The sequence below is a fragment of the Buteo buteo genome, chromosome 6 (assembly GCF_964188355.1).
Source record: "Buteo buteo chromosome 6, bButBut1.hap1.1, whole genome shotgun sequence".
NCBI classification, from domain to species: Eukaryota; Metazoa; Chordata; class Aves; order Accipitriformes; family Accipitridae; genus Buteo; species Buteo buteo.
In genome coordinates, this window is record NC_134176.1 from 42,859,242 (window position 1) to 42,880,203 (window position 20,962).

At 38.1% G+C, this 20,962-nt stretch overlaps 1 protein-coding gene across 2 annotated transcripts in view; it reads left to right on the forward strand.

Annotated features, from left to right (window-relative positions):
* INO80 (INO80 complex ATPase subunit) overlaps positions 1-20,962 on the forward strand; it is a 70,026-nt gene that overhangs the window by 17,838 nt on the left and 31,226 nt on the right. For both annotated transcript variants that reach the window (XM_075030718.1, XM_075030719.1), the window contains 16 exons: positions 360-563; positions 1,849-2,044; positions 2,241-2,308; positions 2,635-2,844; positions 3,416-3,496; positions 4,712-4,807; positions 7,091-7,150; positions 7,769-7,911; positions 8,990-9,074; positions 9,593-9,710; positions 10,732-10,817; positions 11,821-11,988; positions 12,441-12,574; positions 13,406-13,473; positions 14,956-15,049; positions 16,185-16,362. In XM_075030718.1, coding sequence (XP_074886819.1) covers positions 360-563; positions 1,849-2,044; positions 2,241-2,308; positions 2,635-2,844; positions 3,416-3,496; positions 4,712-4,807; positions 7,091-7,150; positions 7,769-7,911; positions 8,990-9,074; positions 9,593-9,710; positions 10,732-10,817; positions 11,821-11,988; positions 12,441-12,574; positions 13,406-13,473; positions 14,956-15,049; positions 16,185-16,362 — 1,989 coding nt within the window. The remainder of the gene's footprint in view (positions 1-359; positions 564-1,848; positions 2,045-2,240; positions 2,309-2,634; positions 2,845-3,415; positions 3,497-4,711; positions 4,808-7,090; positions 7,151-7,768; positions 7,912-8,989; positions 9,075-9,592; positions 9,711-10,731; positions 10,818-11,820; positions 11,989-12,440; positions 12,575-13,405; positions 13,474-14,955; positions 15,050-16,184; positions 16,363-20,962) is intronic.

A 20,962-nucleotide genomic window follows, 5' to 3' on the forward strand; every position in this document is an offset into this window, starting at 1 on the left:
AACAGTGAGAAAAGAACCACAGAAAAATGTCTAGAATGGGTGAGTGAGAGTTGCAGGCAGGCCTTGAACTCTGATCTCCTGAGTCCCTTTCAAGGACCTACCCACCAGATCAATCCTTTAAGTGCCATGCCACGCTGAAACTGTCTTTGGGTTTTGGCTTCTCCACCATCTCAGGAGGTTTTTGGAAGTTCATGTTCTCTCATGCCATTTCAGAAGCATTACTGCTGAGTAAAGTATCACAATTTTTTCTCTTCTGAAGGATCAGATTTGGTTATAATTAACTTTGAAGTTGTTTACTGCTGACTTTCTTTAAAATCTGCCCATTTTACCACCGTTCCCAAAACATTATTTCTCTCTAGCTTGCCCATCAGTGCATGAGGGAGGTACGTCGAGCTGCTATCCAGGCCCAGAAAAACTGTAAGGAAACTCTACCACGGGCACGTCGTCTTACCAAGGAGATGCTTCTGTATTGGAAAAAGTATGAAAAGGTGGAAAAAGAACATCGTAAACGAGCTGAGAAAGAGGCTCTGGAGCAACGCAAGCTGGATGAGGAGATGAGAGAGGTACAGCAAAAATGCAGATTGCTGATAATTAACCTGTTGAGGAGACACAGAAGTGACCATATAATTTGAGTTTCTGAATCCAGGCCATGAAATTCAGCTATTTGTTCTGTTCCAGTGGTATTCCGTGTATTTCCTCTGCTATCTTAAAATTCTCTACTTAATTCTTCTAATGTTAGCTGGAGGTGATTAAAAAAAAGCCTTCAAACTGCATAAATTCTTTACAAGTGAGTGAAATGGAGGAAGGGATTAGAGAAGCAATGCGTGTCTTACAGACATACGTAACTCAGTGCTGGTAAGGGCCACCTCTTGTGATGGTTTGTACATCATTCTGGGTCCAGAAGGCAAGCCACCTTTTCATTCACATTGAATTTTCTTTTTTTTTTTTCCCCCTCCTTTTTTCCTCTGCTGTAAACTGATACTGTAATTTATATATAGGGCACAGAATTTTTCTGTGATTGCTTTTTTATTGGCTAAGTGACAGCTTCATGGACTCCCTTACAGAGTAATAGGGATTGAATTTAAGAAAAAGCTTCCTTGCCAAAGCTCTCTAGTGAATTTATGGTTGTTACTTTGCATGTGCAGTGATGAGCTAAGGTTGACCTTACATTCAGTTTTATGCTTAAATTATGCTTTTATTTATTGCGTTCCTCTCATTCTTGCAAATTCATAAGCATTTTATGAAGGTTTCAGCTGACTTAGATTAATAGGCAACTTCTAACTATAGCATTTTTTTAACCAGAACCTAAGAACGAACAGAGTTTCTGCAATGTCTTGCTGAACACCAAACAATGTTAATATCTCAACTGAATTACCTAGTGATGTATTTCATGTATTCTACCATAATTCTCTTTACTAGTAAATAACAGAATGTTGGAGTTAGGTTGTCATGAGAGTGTTTTTTAAACTGTTCAGTTCTTTCACTGTAGACTACTAGAATCCTGTTTATTTTTGTCGATCTTTTAATTTTTCAGTGTAAACAAAACTTCTAAACTTTCTTTTCTTAGATTATGATATTCTTTGCGATGATTACTGAATTTAAAAGAACTTTTAATTTACAGCAATTTTATATTTTAATATAGATGTTTATGGTGGTGGTCAGTGTTCTTATGTGCAGCTAGCATTGTAGCATTTTGATATCACACTGATGTGCGTAACATAATTAGATAGATTAGTTGTTGATATATTATTAGATTAAATTTTTTTTTCTTTAATGATATTTTAAACATTAAACTTTTGTCCTGGTTTTTTCCCCTTCATCTGTTTTTTGTAAATGCTCTTCTCTTAGGCTAAGAGACAGCAGCGAAAACTTAACTTCCTGATCACACAAACTGAATTATATGCCCATTTTATGAGTCGTAAACGAGATATTGGACATGATGGAATACAGGAGGAAATCCTACGCAAACTGGAAGACAGCTCTACCCAAAGGCAGATTGATATTGGTGGAGGAGTAGTGGTCAACATCACCCAAGAAGATTATGGTAAGAGATTCACCTACAGTCCTTCCCATGCACTCTTTTGAAAGTTACTGTACTCTGCACATTATTGTGCAAACTTAAAATTTCAAGCACAAAATCTTTCTGTGTAAGAAGCACTACTATAATTACTGGAATTTATCTGTGTGTTAATTTGGGTGGTTACTGCTGCAGAGCTCTAACGTGGAGGTGTTGTTTTCAGATAGTAACTATTACAAGGCCCAAGCTCTGAAGAATGCTGAGGATGCTTACCAGATTCATCAGGCCCGGGTATGTATTTTTTGGATCCGTGAAGTAGAAGAGAAAGCAAAGTAATAGGTAGAGGCCACAGAACCAGGATCTTTCATAGCAGCCATGTCAAGTAGGTTTGTTTAATCCTGGGTGCAAGATCTGAATTTAGTTCCGTTGCCACTTTCTGTGCTAAACAGGTAGAAAACCAGAATGTAAAGATTTGGGCTGTAGGAACAGGCTTGTTTTCTTTTAGTTTCTGGCAGACATCCTATGTCTTAATGTGAAATGTAAAGCCTTTTACTATACAGTTTCTTGATAAGTTAATATATTTGTCATCTTATGCATATATTTCTCTTCCTGTTTAGACCAGATCATTTGATGAAGATGCAAAGGAGAGTCGGGCAGCTGCTTTACGAGCTGCTAACAAGTCTGGTACTGGCTTTGGAGAGAGCTACAGTTTAGCAAACCCATCTATCCGAGCAGGAGAAGATATTCCACAGCCTACCATTTTCAATGGAAAACTGAAAGGTTACCAACTGAAAGGCATGAATTGGCTGGCCAACCTATATGAGCAGGTATCTTAGTACATCTTGCAAATTTTTAAAATTTCTAGAATTATTTAAGTCATTAGAGTAAACTTGGTCAAAAAACTCGGTTTTAAAAATAGACTGCGTATACTCCATCTGTAATGCCTTTAGGAGAAAGGAAAATACTATGTAAGCCACCTATCAGTATTCTTGCTTATTTAGGAAATAACTTTGAATGGGGCATTAAGTTCAAGATATGTTTGTACCACTGTTTAGCACTTAGATTATACACTGAGGAGACACTTGCTGCTCAGAGCTGCGTACTGTTTCAGGCTTGGGTCAGCTGGTAAACTGCAGGCAACCTTGTCCCTCGTGTGTGCACCGAGTTCACAATGTGATCTCAAAGTGCAGACAGGCTGAGGGAAGATATCAGACTGAAAAATGAATGGAAGTGCAGTTCAGATAAATTATCTCTTAGTCGAAGATGTAAGAGACAATAAGGTGTTTCAGGTTGTTACAGTGGGGCTGCTTCCCCTCAATTCAGTGGCAGCCATTCTGCTAGTTGTGTATGGATTAAAAAGTAGTAAGGTAAAGGTGTTCATTTATGGATCTTTTGCAGGGCATCAATGGAATCCTAGCAGATGAAATGGGTCTGGGTAAAACAGTACAAAGTATTGCTCTCCTTGCACATCTGGCTGAGGTAGGTGGATTATAGCTTATTCGTGGTCAGTATGCTTGATAGAAGATGCATACTTTTCACACATTGGAAGTGAAGTCCGGATTTTAAAGCTTAAATGTCTTAAAAGGCTTTTTACCATTTGTTTTAAAGCAGACCCTTTGAAATGGGTGTGGGGGTGTGTGTATGTACATACAAATATATATAAATAAAAATAGATTTTTCATTTATTCACAGAGTAATATCTTTTCACTTGCACTGAATGTGAAAGTGTAATGAGAGAACAAGTTGTACACTTCCTGGTTCACTGAGTTCTACAAATCAGAGAGACTTGTAGAAATGAAGCCAAAATTCTGAGCTTCATGGCAATCAGTGTGGATTTCCATATTTCAGTGGGGCTTCTTTAGGAAGCGTAGTGATTCTTCTGTGCCAGGGCAGACAAAACAAAACAGAAAAAGCAATAGGAGCTTACTTCTTCACGCAGAAATAAATATCTTAAAAAAAAAAAAAAAAAAAAGTCTTGATTGGCATCCAATCACTTGCCTTAAATAGGAGATATCAACCAAGTGATGCTGAGAGCAGAATTAGCTGCAGTAGTGACTAAATGACAATTATGTGCATTTGGTTTATGTTTCTTTTGATACCAGTTCACTGGCACTATCAGCCACAATACTGGAAGGGTGTGCAGAGCCAAAGGCTTTTGAGCTCATCTGTGTGGAAGGGATAACAGATAGTCTCGTCTCCCTGTTGCACTGCAACTTGAGATTTTTGGAAGCCTACACAGGGCTTTTACTTTTTCTGGCTCTCCCTTACGCAGGTCAGCTTGTAACTACAAATACACTAATGGATCAACTTTGTTGTTCACCAGAGGGCATTCTAATGTGATTTGATGGAGCAAAGCTTTCCAATGCCACCTGAAGTTCTTTTCCTCCCCAGAATGAAAGGGGCTGTTAGTAATGTGAAGGTGGCAACTTTCAGAAACAAAGGAGATTGTTCTGGGAACAATTTTGCTGTTATGAAATAAGTCTTAGTTAAACATTAGATTTGCTCTGTTTGATTCTGTATGACCCTGCTGTGCTTTGAGGAAGTTTTGCTATGTTGCATATAGTTCCCTCTCTTCTGTAGCCACTGTCATTTAGTAGTTGTAAAGCTATGTCAAACTGTCTCTGTATCCCTTCCCCTCAATTAATTTATAGGTGTCTTTTTTTATTATTATTATTTTTAATGTGTGTATTCCAGAGAGAGAACATCTGGGGACCTTTTTTAATAATTTCACCTGCCTCTACTCTTAACAACTGGCACCAGGAGTTTGCCAGATTTGTACCTAAATTTAAGGTAATAAGCATGTGCAAGAATGTTCTTTCTGTTTTCTCAAAAGCAAACTGTTCTGTTCTCCTGAGTTCTTTGCCTAATTACCTTGGAATTTGAAACTCTGTAATGGGCCTGATTCTGATATTTTTTTTTCCATCATCCTGTTTTTTCTGGAGCATTCAATTATCTAGGACTTAAAAATTGTTCTTACTTGAATCATGAGACTTTCATTTTGCATCAGTTTAAGGACACCTTCTCAGTGAAGAATTGAAGCGGGGCAGGGAGTGGATGGTCAGCTCTAATATGTGGGCCTGGCAGCAGATACAAGAATAATATTTCAGTCTTGTATGCTGTCTTTAGGGTTAGAGCAGTGTTTTCAGTCCCATATCAATTTGCGTAAGATAAATATTGTATGTGAACAAAACTGAACTCTAAACAGATTAGAGGGAGAGAGAATGCAGTTGTTACTACAGAAAAATAGAAGGATCATAGTCATACAATCAGTAACCAAGAAAAAGGAGAGAAGTGAGGCACAAATAGATAAGAACAAAAAGATTAGAAGAAAATAAATTGAGTTCTTCAGGTATATTGTGAATGTGAAAACATAGTAAGGTAGAAAGCGAGGAACAATCAGTTACTGAAAACTAAGCTGCTTACCTATTCCCCAGTGGAAAACATTGGAGTACTGCAAAGGAAGATTTGAAAAGAACGTGTACTGCTGAAACAGTGCTGAAATTTTAGAATTAAAGAGACAAAAGTGTCAGAAGGACTTGCCTTTTACCACATAGCTTGCTCTGCAGATCCCTGATGAGACCGTATGTTGGCTATGGTGGTGTATAGTTTAAGGTATCTGTATGAGGCGAAGTTGTGCTAGAACATAGTTCTGTACTGAATGATTCGGGTGACGTATTTTGGGATAAACTGTGATTACTGAGACTTCAAAGAAACTGATGAATAACTAGAAATGCTTAAGTTAGTGAGGAGTCACTTCAAAAAAAAACTAAAAATAATCCATTTATGTATCGCATAGCCCAAAATAATAGGGGCCCTGATGAAAAACCCTGGAATAGAAAACATCAGAGCAGTTGGCCATTCTACCTACTTACTTTCTCCCATTTCCTTTAATCAGTTCATTGTATAGAATAGGCAAGCAACTGTTTACGTTTCTCCTTGTGAATGAAATACAGAAAACGTTTCAAAACTACAGTCAGGATGCTTGTGAAAAGATAATTTTCCCTTTTTTGACTTTAAAATATCTGTTTCTGTCATTATATAGCTGTTCTTTGGATTTATTGCATAATAATGTTTATCTCATGTATGGAACGGAACATGTTTTAAAAAGAAGTTTTCTAAACTTACGATTGTCACATGTTTACAACTTCGGTCAATCTTTTTCAACCAGTATTGTTCCTGCTTCTAATCATACAGAAGCATGTAGTCAATTATGCTTGTAGTAAATCACCGTGAATTAATTTCTTCAGGTCCATGACAGAATATGTAAACTAAAAGGCAAATAAGTTTTTGATTAGTCTGGTTTTTTACTACCGTCCTTATTTCAGAACAGTTGTAAGAATACTCAACTAAAGGCACTTTGATGTTTAAGACCTTTCACAACCGCAGAAACGAGCATTCCTCACTTTGCAGTCTTAGTTGAGTGTAGTCCTTTCATCAGACAGAAGATGGCAGTACAGTATTATTACTCAGTAACTCTGGTTTCAGTGCATTGCAAAGATCTGTTCAGAGTAATAGGACCCCTGAAATTCTGAGCTATAAATGGATTAACGGATTTCTCTGGCAGTAGTGCTTACTTTTTAAAATTCTTATATTAAATATGTCCAGACCAGATGTTTTAACTTTATCTCAAATTTTTGGGGACAGTTCTGAAATACAAAACCAACGGGACAGTGGGGAGTGTTAAACAAGAAGATGAGCCCACTGGTCTTGTAGGGTTAACTGTAGCAGTTGAGGGCAGACCTCTTTCGGCCATAAGCAAAGTATCATTTTTAATTTTTAGAAAAACCTGACTAGAAGGTGTAATGTACTACTGGGTGTTTTGAGATTCTCAGCCTAGCTTGATCTAGCCTTTGTACTTGGCATAAGTTGCTTGATACCTTTGCCTGGAATGCTCTGTTTCTAAGTATTTTTAAGTCCTTTCTGATTTTTGTGTTAAGAAAGACAATATCCCTTTTCATTGTTTTGGAGAAAGAAGTCTGTCTTTCTCATTTTTGTAGAATACATAGTATAAAATTCTAGAGCAGGTATGTCTTTATTTGAAAATAATGTCTTTCTACTTCTGTACTGTTCCAGGTGCTACCTTACTGGGGAAATCCCCATGACAGAAAGGTGATCAGGAAGTTCTGGAGTCAGGTAATACCAGCATGCCCATGTGCTTTGACCATCTTTGTTATTTCTGCAGAGTAAACCAGAAACTGTTGCTACATGGCACCAAGCTAAATGATGTGTGGATACAGAGTTCTGTTTCTTCATCCATGTAGTAGCATTTTCATTAAGATAATGAGGTATAATGCTTCTCCTGTGGTGGAGAGCAATACAGAACAGGGCAATTCAGGGCAGTATGGCGTTCAATTGAAGAAACTAGAGCTCTGTAAATAAAGCAGGAAGTTTCAGTGTCAAGGACTGTTTATTCTATTTGAGTAACCTAACTCAGGATGCCCAAGTCTAGCATCCCTGCAGGCCTGTCAGATTGTTCCTGATTTAACAACAGTATTTTGTAGGGTTCAATGCCTGGGTCTTGTCTGCCACATTATGAAGCAGCTGAAATTGTTCAGGGACTAATGGGCTGAAGTCCAGATCCACCAGTTGAATAACTGTGCTGTAATTAATTTAAAAAGTCAGCTGGGGAAAAATGCAGTAATAATGAGGAAAGATTATGAAACAGAAGTCTGAAATTACAGTATACATAAGTGAACTCTTCACAATGTATTTACATTATGTGGACATTTGTTTCTTACTTTGTGGTTATAGAAGACATTGTATACTCAGGATGCTCCTTTCCACGTGGTCATTACCAGTTACCAGCTAGTGGTACAGGATGTGAAGTACTTCCAGCGAGTGAAGTGGCAATATATGGTGCTGGATGAAGCGCAAGCACTCAAGAGTAGCTCCAGGTAATAAATTAACTGGAAACAAAATGTTCCCTCTGTATCAACCTTGAAGGAGTATCAAGAAAACATCAAGATTACATAAATTATTCCAAGTTAAAATTGACACATGTAAGACCCTTTAAGTGTCTAACCTAGTTAAGTATCTGTGTAACTCTCTGACACCGGATTGATCCACTAGTTTTTTGCATTTAGATTTTCCTTCTCCAAATATGTAAAATGTAATTAAAAAGTAATTGTGGGGCAGAAACTTGTATGGAATACAGGACAGTTAAACAAAACAGTGTGAAATGCTGTGTACCTTCTTTCCTGACTACTCACAGAATTCTGCCTAGTGAACAGTCTGTAGTCTTTAGCATATATTGCTTATAAGGGCTCCATTAAATGCATCATTTTGATTCCTTCTTCAGTGGTACTTCCAGACACAAATGAAGGTCAGAACCCTGCGAATACTGTTGGCTGCAATAAAGCCCGATCTTTGTCATAAGACTCTGTGCCAGAAAGTTTTTTGTTTGTTTTCAAATAATGGATTTGTCCGTCATTACTTGTGTAATTGCTTTCCCATAACATTTGTCCAAGTTGCCACTGCACACAGTAAGTTGAAGACTGCTTTAGATGCAGGCTCATTCTGACCAAAGTCTGTCTCTTCAGCGTTCTTTGGAAACTGCCCCTCTAAGAGGATTGTAATGTATAGCTCAGCACTCCTGCCACAGTAGCCCATTTGCTTAGTGTTGGAAAGTCTGAAAAATACATGACATTCTGATTCATAATAGGTGTTTCTTTTGGGAAGTTAATTATTCTGATCATGAGATTTTATTAGTATCCAAGCATTTGTATTAAAAATAAGTAAAAAAACATTTAGAAATATAAAATAAATTTTGCACGTTTCTTTGTAATTTGTAAAAGGCTACTTCTTCCTGTAATTGTCTTTGAAAGACTGGGGAGTAGCTGTGATAGTTTTACCCAGTGACCTCCAAAAATCATTTGGGAAGGTCACTGGAAGCAATTGGTCTTAAAATACCTTATGTTTCATATCCTTCTACAAAAAACATTTTTAATGATTTTTCTAAATTTTATTCATCAGTGTTCGCTGGAAGATCCTACTACAGTTCCAGTGTCGAAACAGATTGTTGTTGACTGGGACCCCAATCCAGAACACAATGGCCGAGGTATTTGGGAGCTCACAAGAGTGGACTTTTCTTTATAACAAGAATATATATTAAATATAAGTGAATAGTTGAGAAACATGTTGTATTTGTGTGGTTGTAGGATCATGCTTGTAGCAAAGCACTGGCAAATAAATATAGGAGGGGAAAATTTGGAAATGTGCCACACATTCAAATAAAAATAAAACTGAAGATACCTGATGGTTAGTAATACCTGATGGTTAGTAATACCTAGGTTTCAGGATGAAATCTAATTCTTGTGGCTTTTCCTTATGTTGGCTGAAATCGTTACACTGTGTTTCTCACTGCTTTCTAATATTTTGTTAAGTTGATATATCTGGCATTTGTCTTGGGGGGTGGAGGGAAAAGGATGTGGCTGGGTTTTTATTTAATTTTGCCTTGTCTCATGATCTAGTAAGGTGATTCTGTTCATAAAGAGCTGCAAGGGTTTGGGATTTCCAATTACTTTGTCCGCAGTACGGTGACTTTTGCCAATCTACTGTTTTCTCCTCTCCTTTTAGCTGTGGGCCCTGCTTCATTTTATCATGCCAACGCTGTTTGATTCCCATGAAGAGTTCAATGAGTGGTTTTCTAAGGACATAGAGAGCCATGCAGAGAACAAATCTGCCATTGATGAGAGTGAGTGCAGTGTTTAACTGCAGTAGTTTTTATGTTAAAAATCTGTTGCCTTTTCCAAATACAAATGGATAAACTTTCTCTCTCATTTTTTGTATGGGAAATGTCATCTAGCAGAGGGTGCATAATGGGGTTGAAATGTTATGGGTTGTCCGTAGCTTATGGCAAGGTTTGTGTTTCTGACTGTAAAGTATCATGTGTAATGAATAGAAAAACATGTACTGAAAATGTCGATTTGCTACTTGTGTCCAGTCCTCCTCCTTCCCAGAGGATAACAAATATTTTAAATATTTGGAAGTTTCTACAGAGTACATAATCTTGGAGATCTCCTGAGTGTGTTACAAGCTCTAGACACAAAAATTACCACACAAAGCACTAAACACCTTCTGAGCTCCAGAAGAGAAGCATAAAAATTCTTTAAAAAATAAAAATCTTCACTGTAAATTTTAGGGGATAATTATGTAGAAAAATCTAGCTAGGTAAAATAGCTGATTTGTAATTGGAGTAGAACACAGCACAGCTGGAACTTGTCACAAAAGTAAAGGGTTTAACAGTTCTGAAGTACCCAGAACTCTGTTTTTACAGGTTATTGTAAAGACTGCAGTTCTCTGTCAATGCAGTATGCCCTGTTCTTGTGATGTTGTAATTTGGGGGGGTGAGACTTAAAATTTTAATAATCTCTTTTCACTAATTAGCAACATCTCATCTGAAACTTTCTTCTTCACTAATAGTGAGTGATAAGTTTAAGTCCATATTGTTCAGCCCAGAGAAATACATAACACATAAAATGCTTTAGAAGTTCATTCTTTGAAGCAGATCTTCAGAGTCGTAAGTTAAACAGTGTAGCTTGGCACTTATTGAAGAAAAAAAGAAAAATCAACAGAGATGTGCCAAATCTGTGCTGTAAGAACTTATATGGGGGGAAATGGCTGAGCAGTAAGGGACTTAATTTGTGGTAGAACACCATATAGCTTTCTTCTTTGGTGAAGTAATTGTTCCTTCTTCCCTATTCCCTGTATTTCAGACCAGCTATCACGCTTGCACATGATCCTTAAGCCTTTCATGTTAAGAAGAATCAAGAAGGATGTGGAAAATGAGCTCTCAGATAAGGTGAGAAGAAGTATTTATCTGGAATGAGTATTTCAACTTTATTGTCATAGCTGTGTTCTCTAATCTGTTTTTTGCAAACTCACTTGTCAGTCTGTGTACCTGAAATTTGATTGTAGACCTTTCACAGACCTTCAGTTTCTGGCACTGCGTCCCAGGAATCTCATTAGAAGTGGATGTAACTGAAGAACCCCTAATGAATAAACTTTTCTTCTAGAGAAAACATTTTGTTAAGTTACAAATAAAAAATCTTTGAGCCTGATTACTTCGACAGAAATGTCACTAATTGAAGTGAAAAAGATTGATACAACAATGATTGGGTGATAAACATCTCCAGTTGCCTTTGTGAAGGATTTGGCATGGATTTAGGATTCTTTTTGCTTGCTTGTAAAGAGCAAGAAGTGCATAGTGGTAGCATCATACTCTTCTCTCTTGTTAGTCTCTTAATTCATGAGAATGTTAGCAATACTGGATGGTCTTGTGGTCAATATGTCCTCAGGTGTTGGGACCACTGGCTAAGAGACATCTGCTTTGTTCTGATGTGTTCTGTGCTTATTAATTTCAAAACTAAAACTTCCCATAGACACTGTTGGTACGTGATGCACCTGTTGTTATCATGGGCTCCTGACACCTGTTTAAGACACCTCTAAATGGGTAGCATTATAACAGTAGAATAGTAGAATTGAGGTCAAATTTTAAGCTGATCAGCTGCAGATGTGATGTTTTCAGAGTTTCTTAAGAATCTATCTGTTTACTTAGTTGTGCTTACATACCTTTAAAGGTCTGTCTGCTACATCATTACCTAAGCCTTCCAAAACACACCTATGGGTTAAGTCCTTCCCAGGTTGGGTCCTGAAATACAGATATGAACGTGACTGCTTGTATATGTATTTTTTGAGAAAGTTATGTTTCCTTAAGATATGTTTCTCTCTGCTTTGTGTGTACTGATGTGGTCATCCTCCATTTCAGAGATAGAAAAGACTAAATCTTCATTACTGTTTTGCAGATTGAAATTCTTATGTACTGCCAGCAGACAAGTCGACAGAAACTGTTGTACCAAGCTCTGAAAAACAAAATCTCTATTGATGACCTCCTGCAGTCCTCAATGGGCACTACTCAGCAAGCACAGACCACCACTAGTAGTCTCATGAATCTAGTGATGCAATTCAGGAAGGTAAGGCTATTTTAAATAATGATTTTTTAAAAGTATGATAATTCATTAGCACAGAACTAAAACATGGCTTCTAGAAAACACCATATAAAAAAAAATTTCTGGTGCAGGCAAGTAAATTTGCATGCAGTTCAGTTGTGTTTCTGATGCTGTGTAGCACGATGTTGGGGTAGAAGAGCTTTAGCGGAATTGGGCATGCATCTGCTAACTGGTTTGGTTCCAAATTTGTTGTTGAAGGAAATCATTCAATTGGGAAGAAGAGGCAATAGCTGTTATGTGAATAGGAAAAGATAATGATGCAGTATTCAAATTTGAGTAGAGATACTAAAATAGCTCTGACATACTAATCAGTAATAAAGTTTTAGCGATCAATAGTCATAGTTGATTTGGAATGTAAGTGCTGCATCAGACTAAATTAATTCCTCCCAGTGTTTGACATGCTTTCTTTCTTACAGGTGTGCAATCACCCAGAGCTGTTTGAGCGACAAGAAACTTGGTCTCCATTTCACATCTCCCTAAAGCCATACCAGATTTCAAAGTTCATCTACCGTCATGGACAGATCAGGGTCTTTAACCACTCACGGGACAGGCAAGCCTACTCCACTTCCTCTCCAGCTTAGCATATTTAGTATTATTACTTAGACTTATTTTAGCTTTGTAAGTGCTAATTAACTCCCTTACCTGAGGTACTTAAATGACATTGGCCAAGTGATGCATTCCTAGTTTTCTTTCGTTCATTCAGCTGTTAAGCATCTGAAATCTGATGCTCACTCTTGGTGAAATCCTGATCATCAGATATCCGTTTCATTGAATAAGACAGTCAGGAAAAGGAATTTAGAGTTGTTGCTGATGCTGTGTAATAGAATTAAGCTTTAAAAGAATTCTTAAAAAAAAAACCAACAAAAACTTGGTTTCCCTTCAGTGATTTTTCATGTTTAAGGAAGCTATCAGTATCTGTATGTTGTGACATGGTATATCGTGAGCATCTGCTAGTGCCTTGACAGCTTTTAATGCTTACCTTGGATGAATAGAAACTGCCCAAGTACAGTTTGCTGTTTTCTCCGACTGTGGCAATTCTTGATTAATTTTGTTTGCATTCAGTTATGAGAATTGCTCAGGGCAGAGGTGGCAGAGAAAGCCATGGCAGAGAAAGCTGTGTTTGAATAGGAGACTAACTGTTCTACAGTGTAAAATGCAATTCCAGAACAATGGTGTGTCTCTGTCAAATTGACAGTAGTGCATGTGGACTGATGATACTTTTCTCCTACTGCCATGCAATTCCAGATATCAGGAGTGCTGAAATACCTACAATGAAGAACTGATTGGTTACTCTGCATTTTCTGCTGATTGTGTGATTGAACATTGTGTGTGTTAACACCTTCTTAGTGATTTTGTATGGTTTTGTTGCTTTCTTTTTCAGGTGGTTACGGGTTTTACTTTCGCCATTTGCACCAGACCACATCCAGCAGTCTCTCTTCCATAGGAAGGGTAGGTTTACAGTCATGGGAAGCAAGTTGGACTGCACACTTGCATGTGATGTTGTAATATGTCTTATTAAGGGGGAAGGGCTGAGAGGCCAGATCAGTTAGTCCTCTGAGATAATCTGATTAGAACTTGTTAGAATTCTGTTAGCATTTGTACTTGTGCATATATGTCATTTGCTCAATGAGGAAAGGATGGAAGCAGCTAGGAGAATAATCTGTGGACAACTTGTTTAGTCACTGCTTAATTCTACTACAGTCTCTTGTTCCATTCCTCCTGTCTTGTTTTAACTTACCTCAAGGTATTAATGCTGTCTTTTCAGTCAAATGTGAATTTTTCACAGATTCAATTCAGAGAAATCTTGGATTCATTTCAGTACATTCTGTATTGTATGTTAAACTGCCAACTTCTCTTTCAGGTAAAAAGTAGATAAGGGGCAAGTGACACAGGTTCTAATCAACGAGCAGAAAACCCACATAAGCTGCTTATATTGACAAATACAATTTATTATTATAGATGATTGAATTTTTTTCACTAAAGAGAGCTAACTAGATTTCTCTACTGTTGGGGTGGGAACATTTTGGGAGAAAAAAGCAAGAGAGATACTGGCTGCATTACTATGCTGAAATCTGTTAGCATGGACCTGTTCAGCTATGCAAAACCCTTTTCAGTTAAGAAGAACCAGATGCAGCTACAGGAGTCTGCACTTGCCTGTAACTCTAACTTCTGTGTGTCTTGCTGATTATTCTGGTCTCTGTTTCGGTATTCATAATAGGCTTTTTCTTGGGGACCCTTTTTGGCATACCATAAAAGGAAAATAATCTGGGGAATATAATTTTTGTGTAAAAGTTAAAAAATAGGAAGATATGAATGGTATTGGGGGTACGCAGTGCACGTGGGTGGGCCTGAAAGGCTTTCTTCATTAACAGTGGAACACACCTCTTCTGCTCCGCACCCTTCACTGCAAGTGTATTCATCATCCTCACCGTATCTTTTGCATCTTTATCCCCCTACCTACATTCCCCTACCAATTCCTGTGTCTCCTTCCAACCAATTTGACTGATGGGCTGGGTGAGAGGGAGCATGTTTGGCAGGCATCCTGAGGTATGCATGTTCTGGTCAGCCGTCTGGCAGATACATGTTTGGATTCGCAAATGTGCACACTGCTTATTGATTCTTAGTAGGCGAAATCCATGTCCTTACTGGCTGCATGGTTTTCTGGCCTAGAGTGTATTTGTCTTTCTTGGTAAATGCCTTTCTCTTGCCCAGCCTGGAAGATGAACTGGAACTTGGAGTCAGGCAACAGCAATTCAGATTAAATTTTCAGTATTTCTAAAAGATGGTTAAATTAGGATCTCCTGTTTTTTCGCCTAGGTTTGTCATATGTCAGAGAATGTGTTATCTTGAATTGATGAAGTAAATTTATTGTTTTCAGCTATGAGTGTCTGTGAAATGTGTTGGCCTAACTTCAGTATTTCTGTGACATAGGCATCAATGAAGAAAGCTGTTTTTCCTTCCTCCGGTTTATTGATGTCTCTCCAGTGGAAATGGCAAACCTCATGAATCAGGGACATTTAGCCAGGTGAGGACAACTTTTTTTTCTCTCTCTTTTAGTAATTATAGGAGAAGTGCAGGTGATGTTAGAGGCATCTCTCTGTAAACCTGCATTTTCTATGCCTCCTAGTATTATCATTTGTGTATTGTTATCTAATATTATGCCAACTTCTAGGGTGTTCCTCCAGGTATAGGGCACCATTATGCAAGGCAGTTTTTATCCCTCTGTCCAAAGAAAACCTCTGTTACAAAGATTTGACATTGTAAATACACAAGATGGTCAAAGGGCAACAGCACAGTTTGCTTAGGATCACACTGTAGGCTGCTGGCATTATCAAGCACAAAATCCAGACTTTTGAAGGCCAGTTTATTGCAGTGCTTACCAATTGCACTTGAGCATATGTTTTAACACGTACAGAATAAGCTTGTGCTGTGATAGTTGTTCTTCAGCTCCAAGTCATATTGTCTACTTTCCACATGTCCTGTTTTTAATATGAAACAGAATTCCAAGGCGTAGGCTTAGGATATTGGATTTTTTGCTTTGTGAACTGTATTATCTTTGAAGGGGATGTGATCTGTTTAAGTTATAGTGTACTCTGCAACAAACAGTACTCTGACACTCTGAAGTGACTGTTAAGAAATTTGAGTTTAAAAGCAAGTCTTAATAAATACAGTTGTTTTGCTTAGGGCTTTGTAAGTGTAATATTCTTTTATTGTTGTGGTTATTCTGGGCTACTGTTTCTTGTCTTTGTTTCAGTAACATAATATAAATTTCTCTTGATCTATCTGAATGATCTTTATGATAAATTCTGCATTCATTATGCAGGTTGTTATGAAGAATTTATATATGGAGCAATTTACAGAGAAGTCAGAGTGCAATTTTAAGTAGTAGTGGCTAACTTGGGCTTGACCCTTTTAAACAAAGTGCTTCAAAGTGTATGCTGATTTAATCACTTAGATTCAGTTAAGCCACCTTAGAAGAAATGAAAATAAGAGTAATATGATTGGAAGATGTCTACCAAAAATTATTTCCTTTAAGTCAGGACACTGCAAGCCTGAAATTCTGAAAAAATATTTGTGTCAAATAGAGTTATGTTGTAAATATACTCAAGCCTTTCTTTGTCAAAGCAGCAAATAAATATATCTACTGTGTTTTGTTTCAGATGGTTAGCTCTTTTCCTGTCTCTGAAAGCATCCTACAGGCTCCATCACACGCGCTCCTGGGTGGAGGCAGAAGGGGAGAAACAGCAGGGGTCACGTTTTCTGAGGAACAGGGATTTCTTGCTTGATGTAAATTTCCCGCTTTCTTTCCCTAACTTGCACAGCTGCACTTTGCTGCAGGTAAGCAAAATTTCTGTGATGTGGAGACAGTAGCAAATCCTCATGAGTGAGAAATGATGAAAACCTTTCTATACTTATAAAACAAACTTGGAAACAGGATGACTTTATTATCTGCTTTATTAGATATTAAAGTTGAGTGCTGAACAGAAAAATAGTTTAGCTGCTATCTTCCTCCCATGTGGTGATACATTTCAAAACCTGCTATAAAAAATAAATCAATTTAATTAGAAGTCTTAAAAATATTACTGGAGCAACAGAACTAGATTCATAATTTGTTGGGGTGGATTCTACATGTAAGCTTAAGAGGTTTCTAATTTTCTTCTACATGTAAGATACTTGTTTTCTGACTGAAATTAATTCTTTTGTGCTCAAATTCAATACATTGTTGCAGCAGCTGGGGAAAGCAGAGACTTCAGCCTAGCAGTGTTTTAGAGTTGGTGGACAAGCATTGTCTGTCAGTGGTGTCTTTCTGCTCTGAAATTTGCTTCTGCTGCTGTCTGGTAGACTCTAAACGTGTTCATCTTACTGTGTAATGCAAGGTCATTTTCTGTGATCTTTTGCCTGGGATGTGTGTGAAGGTTTTGTCTTTTTATGACTAAATTGCTCTTGATTTCCTGAGTTAGGTTATAGCTCCATTGATTCATCTCACTGGGAAATAAGTTCACAGAAGTGCTACCATAGAGTCAGGAAAGCATCTAGGGCAGTTAGCAGATATGCAGTGAAAAAATGTTTTCTGAAACAGTGAGATTGTGCCAGATTTCTCTAGGGAATATTGCTTCTGTTCACGAGTCTGGAAGGGGAAAGGAGATAGCCAGAATTCAATTGAATAGCATGTAGAGGAAGTTGAAATTGAAGACGCATAAGCAGTAGGAAACCAACTTTGGACTTGGTGTCATGTTTTGCAGTGTTAACAGCAAAGCCAACAAAATGAGTCGTCCTAGTTATCAAACAAAGAGCAAGCCAACTGACTCTGTATGCCAGTTAACTCTGGCTGTGCTGGTGTTTAAATATGCTGTGTTTCCATGTCTAGCTTGATAAAATGTCTATGCTATATGGATTTTGGGGGGATTATAATCAGCTCTTTGTACACTGACTGTGTAATGCTTATCTCTGAAACTATACTGGAGCTCTGTTCTCTCATTGGTATGGTTAAGGAAAACTTGTGTGCTGTCATAAATGTTGCAGCCTAACAGTAAAGGAGTAGAAGATGGTATCAGAAGTTGTATGCACTTACAGAAGGTAGCATTCATTTTTACATGTGTAGAAAGACAATCTAGATTTCTACACAGCCTTTGGGCTAGTGTGTATAAATTATAAAATTAAAGTTGTTGTATTTTCTTAAAGAACAGAAGGTAAGTTAACATTATAGATATTAAATGTGCGATGTGGAACAGGCACATGTAAGTTCTAATATTAACAATGAAATGTAAAGCATTGGCTAGGCTACAGACCCACCTGTACCATAACCTGGCAAGACTTAAACACATAATTGGGTTTCTCCAATTAATTTCTGTTCTTTGAGGAAGTTGTTACTTGTGTCTCAGGGGGTCCCAGTGCTGTGACTGTGTGTAACTAGTGACTGGTGTAACTAGTACCTTTTGCATAGAAAACAAGGAGGAGCAAAGCTCATCAGTGTGTGCAATACAGCGCATTTGTGATAACCCCAGTAAATCTAAAGGAAGTTTAGCCCTACCATTAGGACAGATTCTTTAGAACTGTTTTCCAACCTGCATGTTAGACAAATTACCACCTGAACTCACTTTAAAATAATCTGTTTGCAGAATCTTGTTTGCACAGCTTACGTATAGTATATCTTAAAAAGAAAAAAGGGTGCAAAACCAAAGGGAGAGTTGAAAAACAAACTGAACTTTACATGCCTGTCTTTTAGCAGCATGCATCATTGTGAGTGAAAATGAACTCACTTTTTTTATCTTAGCCCAAATTTGAGAAACTTTCAGTGTAAAATTCCCTGAGGGTTCCTGTAGGGCTTCATAAGATAGTAACATGTAGGGAGTGAGGAGGGGGAGAAACAGAGGAAAAAGGAAATGGTATAAATCTGGAAAGGCTTTTCTTAACTGCTCAGATCAGCATTTCCGATTTAAGAGACAAAATATGAAAAGTCAGTAGGAAAAATGGATCTTTCTGAAATTGAGGTAACATCTGTCTAAAGATAGTATGAGTTTATGTAAACACAGAAATCCCTTGCAGTGTGAGGTCTTTTCACTCCCTTACTCAGCACCTCAACAACACGTATATTAATTTGTATACATTGATTTAAATTAATATAAAATCTGATCTGTTGAGATGAACCTTCCTCTCCTTTGCTTTCCTAATTTTCTTTCTATGAAAAAATCAGGAGTGTTAATGAGCTTAAGATGTTGGTAGCAGTCACCCATATTAAGTGCAGCTCTGTTTCCAACATAGGAATATCTCTTTCAACACTTACTTGGATTGCATGGTTGCAGTAGATCTGTATATTCTTATTTTTTAACAATCCTCCTCCTCAGTTCTTTGCTTTTTTGTACTAATTGTACTAAGGTGTATGATCTATTTCAGAGCTGTGGCTGTGTTCAGTTCTGTAACCTTACCCAGTCTTTTCCATGTATGTGACTGATGGGAAGTTGGTTTCCGCTGTCCCTGTTATATCTGGTGTCTACTCTGTTCATGAATACTTAATGGCTGCGTATGTCAGGGAATTCAGAGGGGGATGTTTCTTACGTGACCTGCTCATAATTTGTACACAGGAAGCATGGTGCTGAAAACCAGATTAATGCCTGTGTACAAGACCTACTTCTAATACTGTGTGTGTACAAAAAGAATATTTTTCTCTTCTTTTGGATACCTTCTTGGAAGTTTTCCTTTATGTTTCTTCCTGGATATTTCTAATTGGGCTGAAGCCATCTTTGATGGCTCTTTGATATTGTCTTCCAAAAGAGAATTAAATAACAAACTTGCATAGGTTTGGAATTACAGTTTGTTAGCTTCCTCTCTCTCCATTTTTGTATTCTCACTTTCCAGGAAATCAAGTTACCAAACCCCTCTAATGACCAGGGCCACAATCAGCATGCCAGTGCTTGCTGTTGTAAGACTTACTGGAAAGCTCTTCTGACTGCATGCAATGCTGATTCCTCTTTGTAAAATCAGCTGTACTCCCAGTGTGTGGGCCAGGGTGGGGAAGAGAGGGGCTTTGAGCTAAAGCAATTGTTCTGAATCCATCTAGTAGCCTGCTGTTGCTGGGAGAGAAGTGACTCTTGCTGTCCTTTCTTTACTCCCAGCCACTGAATCCTGCCTCTGCTGATGTGGGCTCACACTGTCACATCCCTGTATGAGCCAACTACAGAAAACTTCCTATTTTCATGGCTGCTGAATTTGTTCTTTGATTAGATGTGTAGCTAAATAGGCCTCTGGAGGGGTGTGATGGGTGACAAAACTAGCACAAGAAGTGGCACAAATATGTCATGGGAAAGGGACTCCCCCTTTTCAGCAGCAGTGCTGGTGCTTTGTTGCCACCGTTTCTGGTCTTTAGATGAATAAGCCAGCATTCACATCTGTTGTCCTCAGCCATGGACTCCCAGCATTGCATTTCCCACTTTGCTGTTTCAGCACACGGCCTGTTTTACCAGGTGGTGAAACAGATCACAAAACTAGCTTGGAGTGAAGGGACAAGGGTTTGTTTTCATCTTGATCAGCATCTTAACGAGTACAGACAGCTAGGCCAACAAGAAGGGGCTCTGCGGGGACAGGAGTGAACGTGTGAAGCAGTTGTTGCTTAAGCCAGCGTTCCTGATAAAGAATTGCCAGCTGAGTAAGAGCCTGATTCTGGGATCACTTCACATTATCCAGTGTGGCCCAAGCTTTGACCTGTGCTTTTTAGCCCTGCTGAGTGTCACTGAAAGGCTATTGTCAGCTCTTTCTGCTCTCACCTTTTATATAGAGGAGCAGATGTGCGCTCAGAGAGTGTGAACTTTATTTTTGCCAGCTCCAGACCACGAGTCACACTGGTAGCAGCTGAAAGACCCACTTACACGCTAGGATTGACTGATTCTATTTCTTAGGTGGTGCTAGCATGTACATACAGTAAGACTATTTTTCTCCCTTGTCAGCAGGTTCCAAATTATATATGCTAGCCATCTGCATCTTGCCCAGTGCATCTACATCTGGAAATAGAAAGGGCTCAGAATGCACGATCTGTAATAGACTACTGCTGTGGATGTTTTCTAGCATTTTTTGACATGCATAGGAATGCATGTATCCAGTGTATGACAGTGATATACAAGGTGTCTGCTTCTATCATGTATCCTGATGTTGAGGACTTCAAACAATAGGATTTTAGAAAATTGGGAGGCTCTATAAAGCAAAAGTAGCACGCAATTAATTTTGGTGCATTAGGAACTGGGGCAGAACAATGCCAAAGCTTTTACTTAAGTGAACTGCTAAAATTGTCAGGAGGGCACGTCCTGTGATCCTATGGCAGTGAGAGGTATACGTCTTAATGTTTCTAAAATTGATGCTTGTTTCCTGTAGTATGCAGAATAATTCTCTGCATACTATATGAAACAATTATATGTAACAATAACAGTTGGTTGCTATGAATATAGAA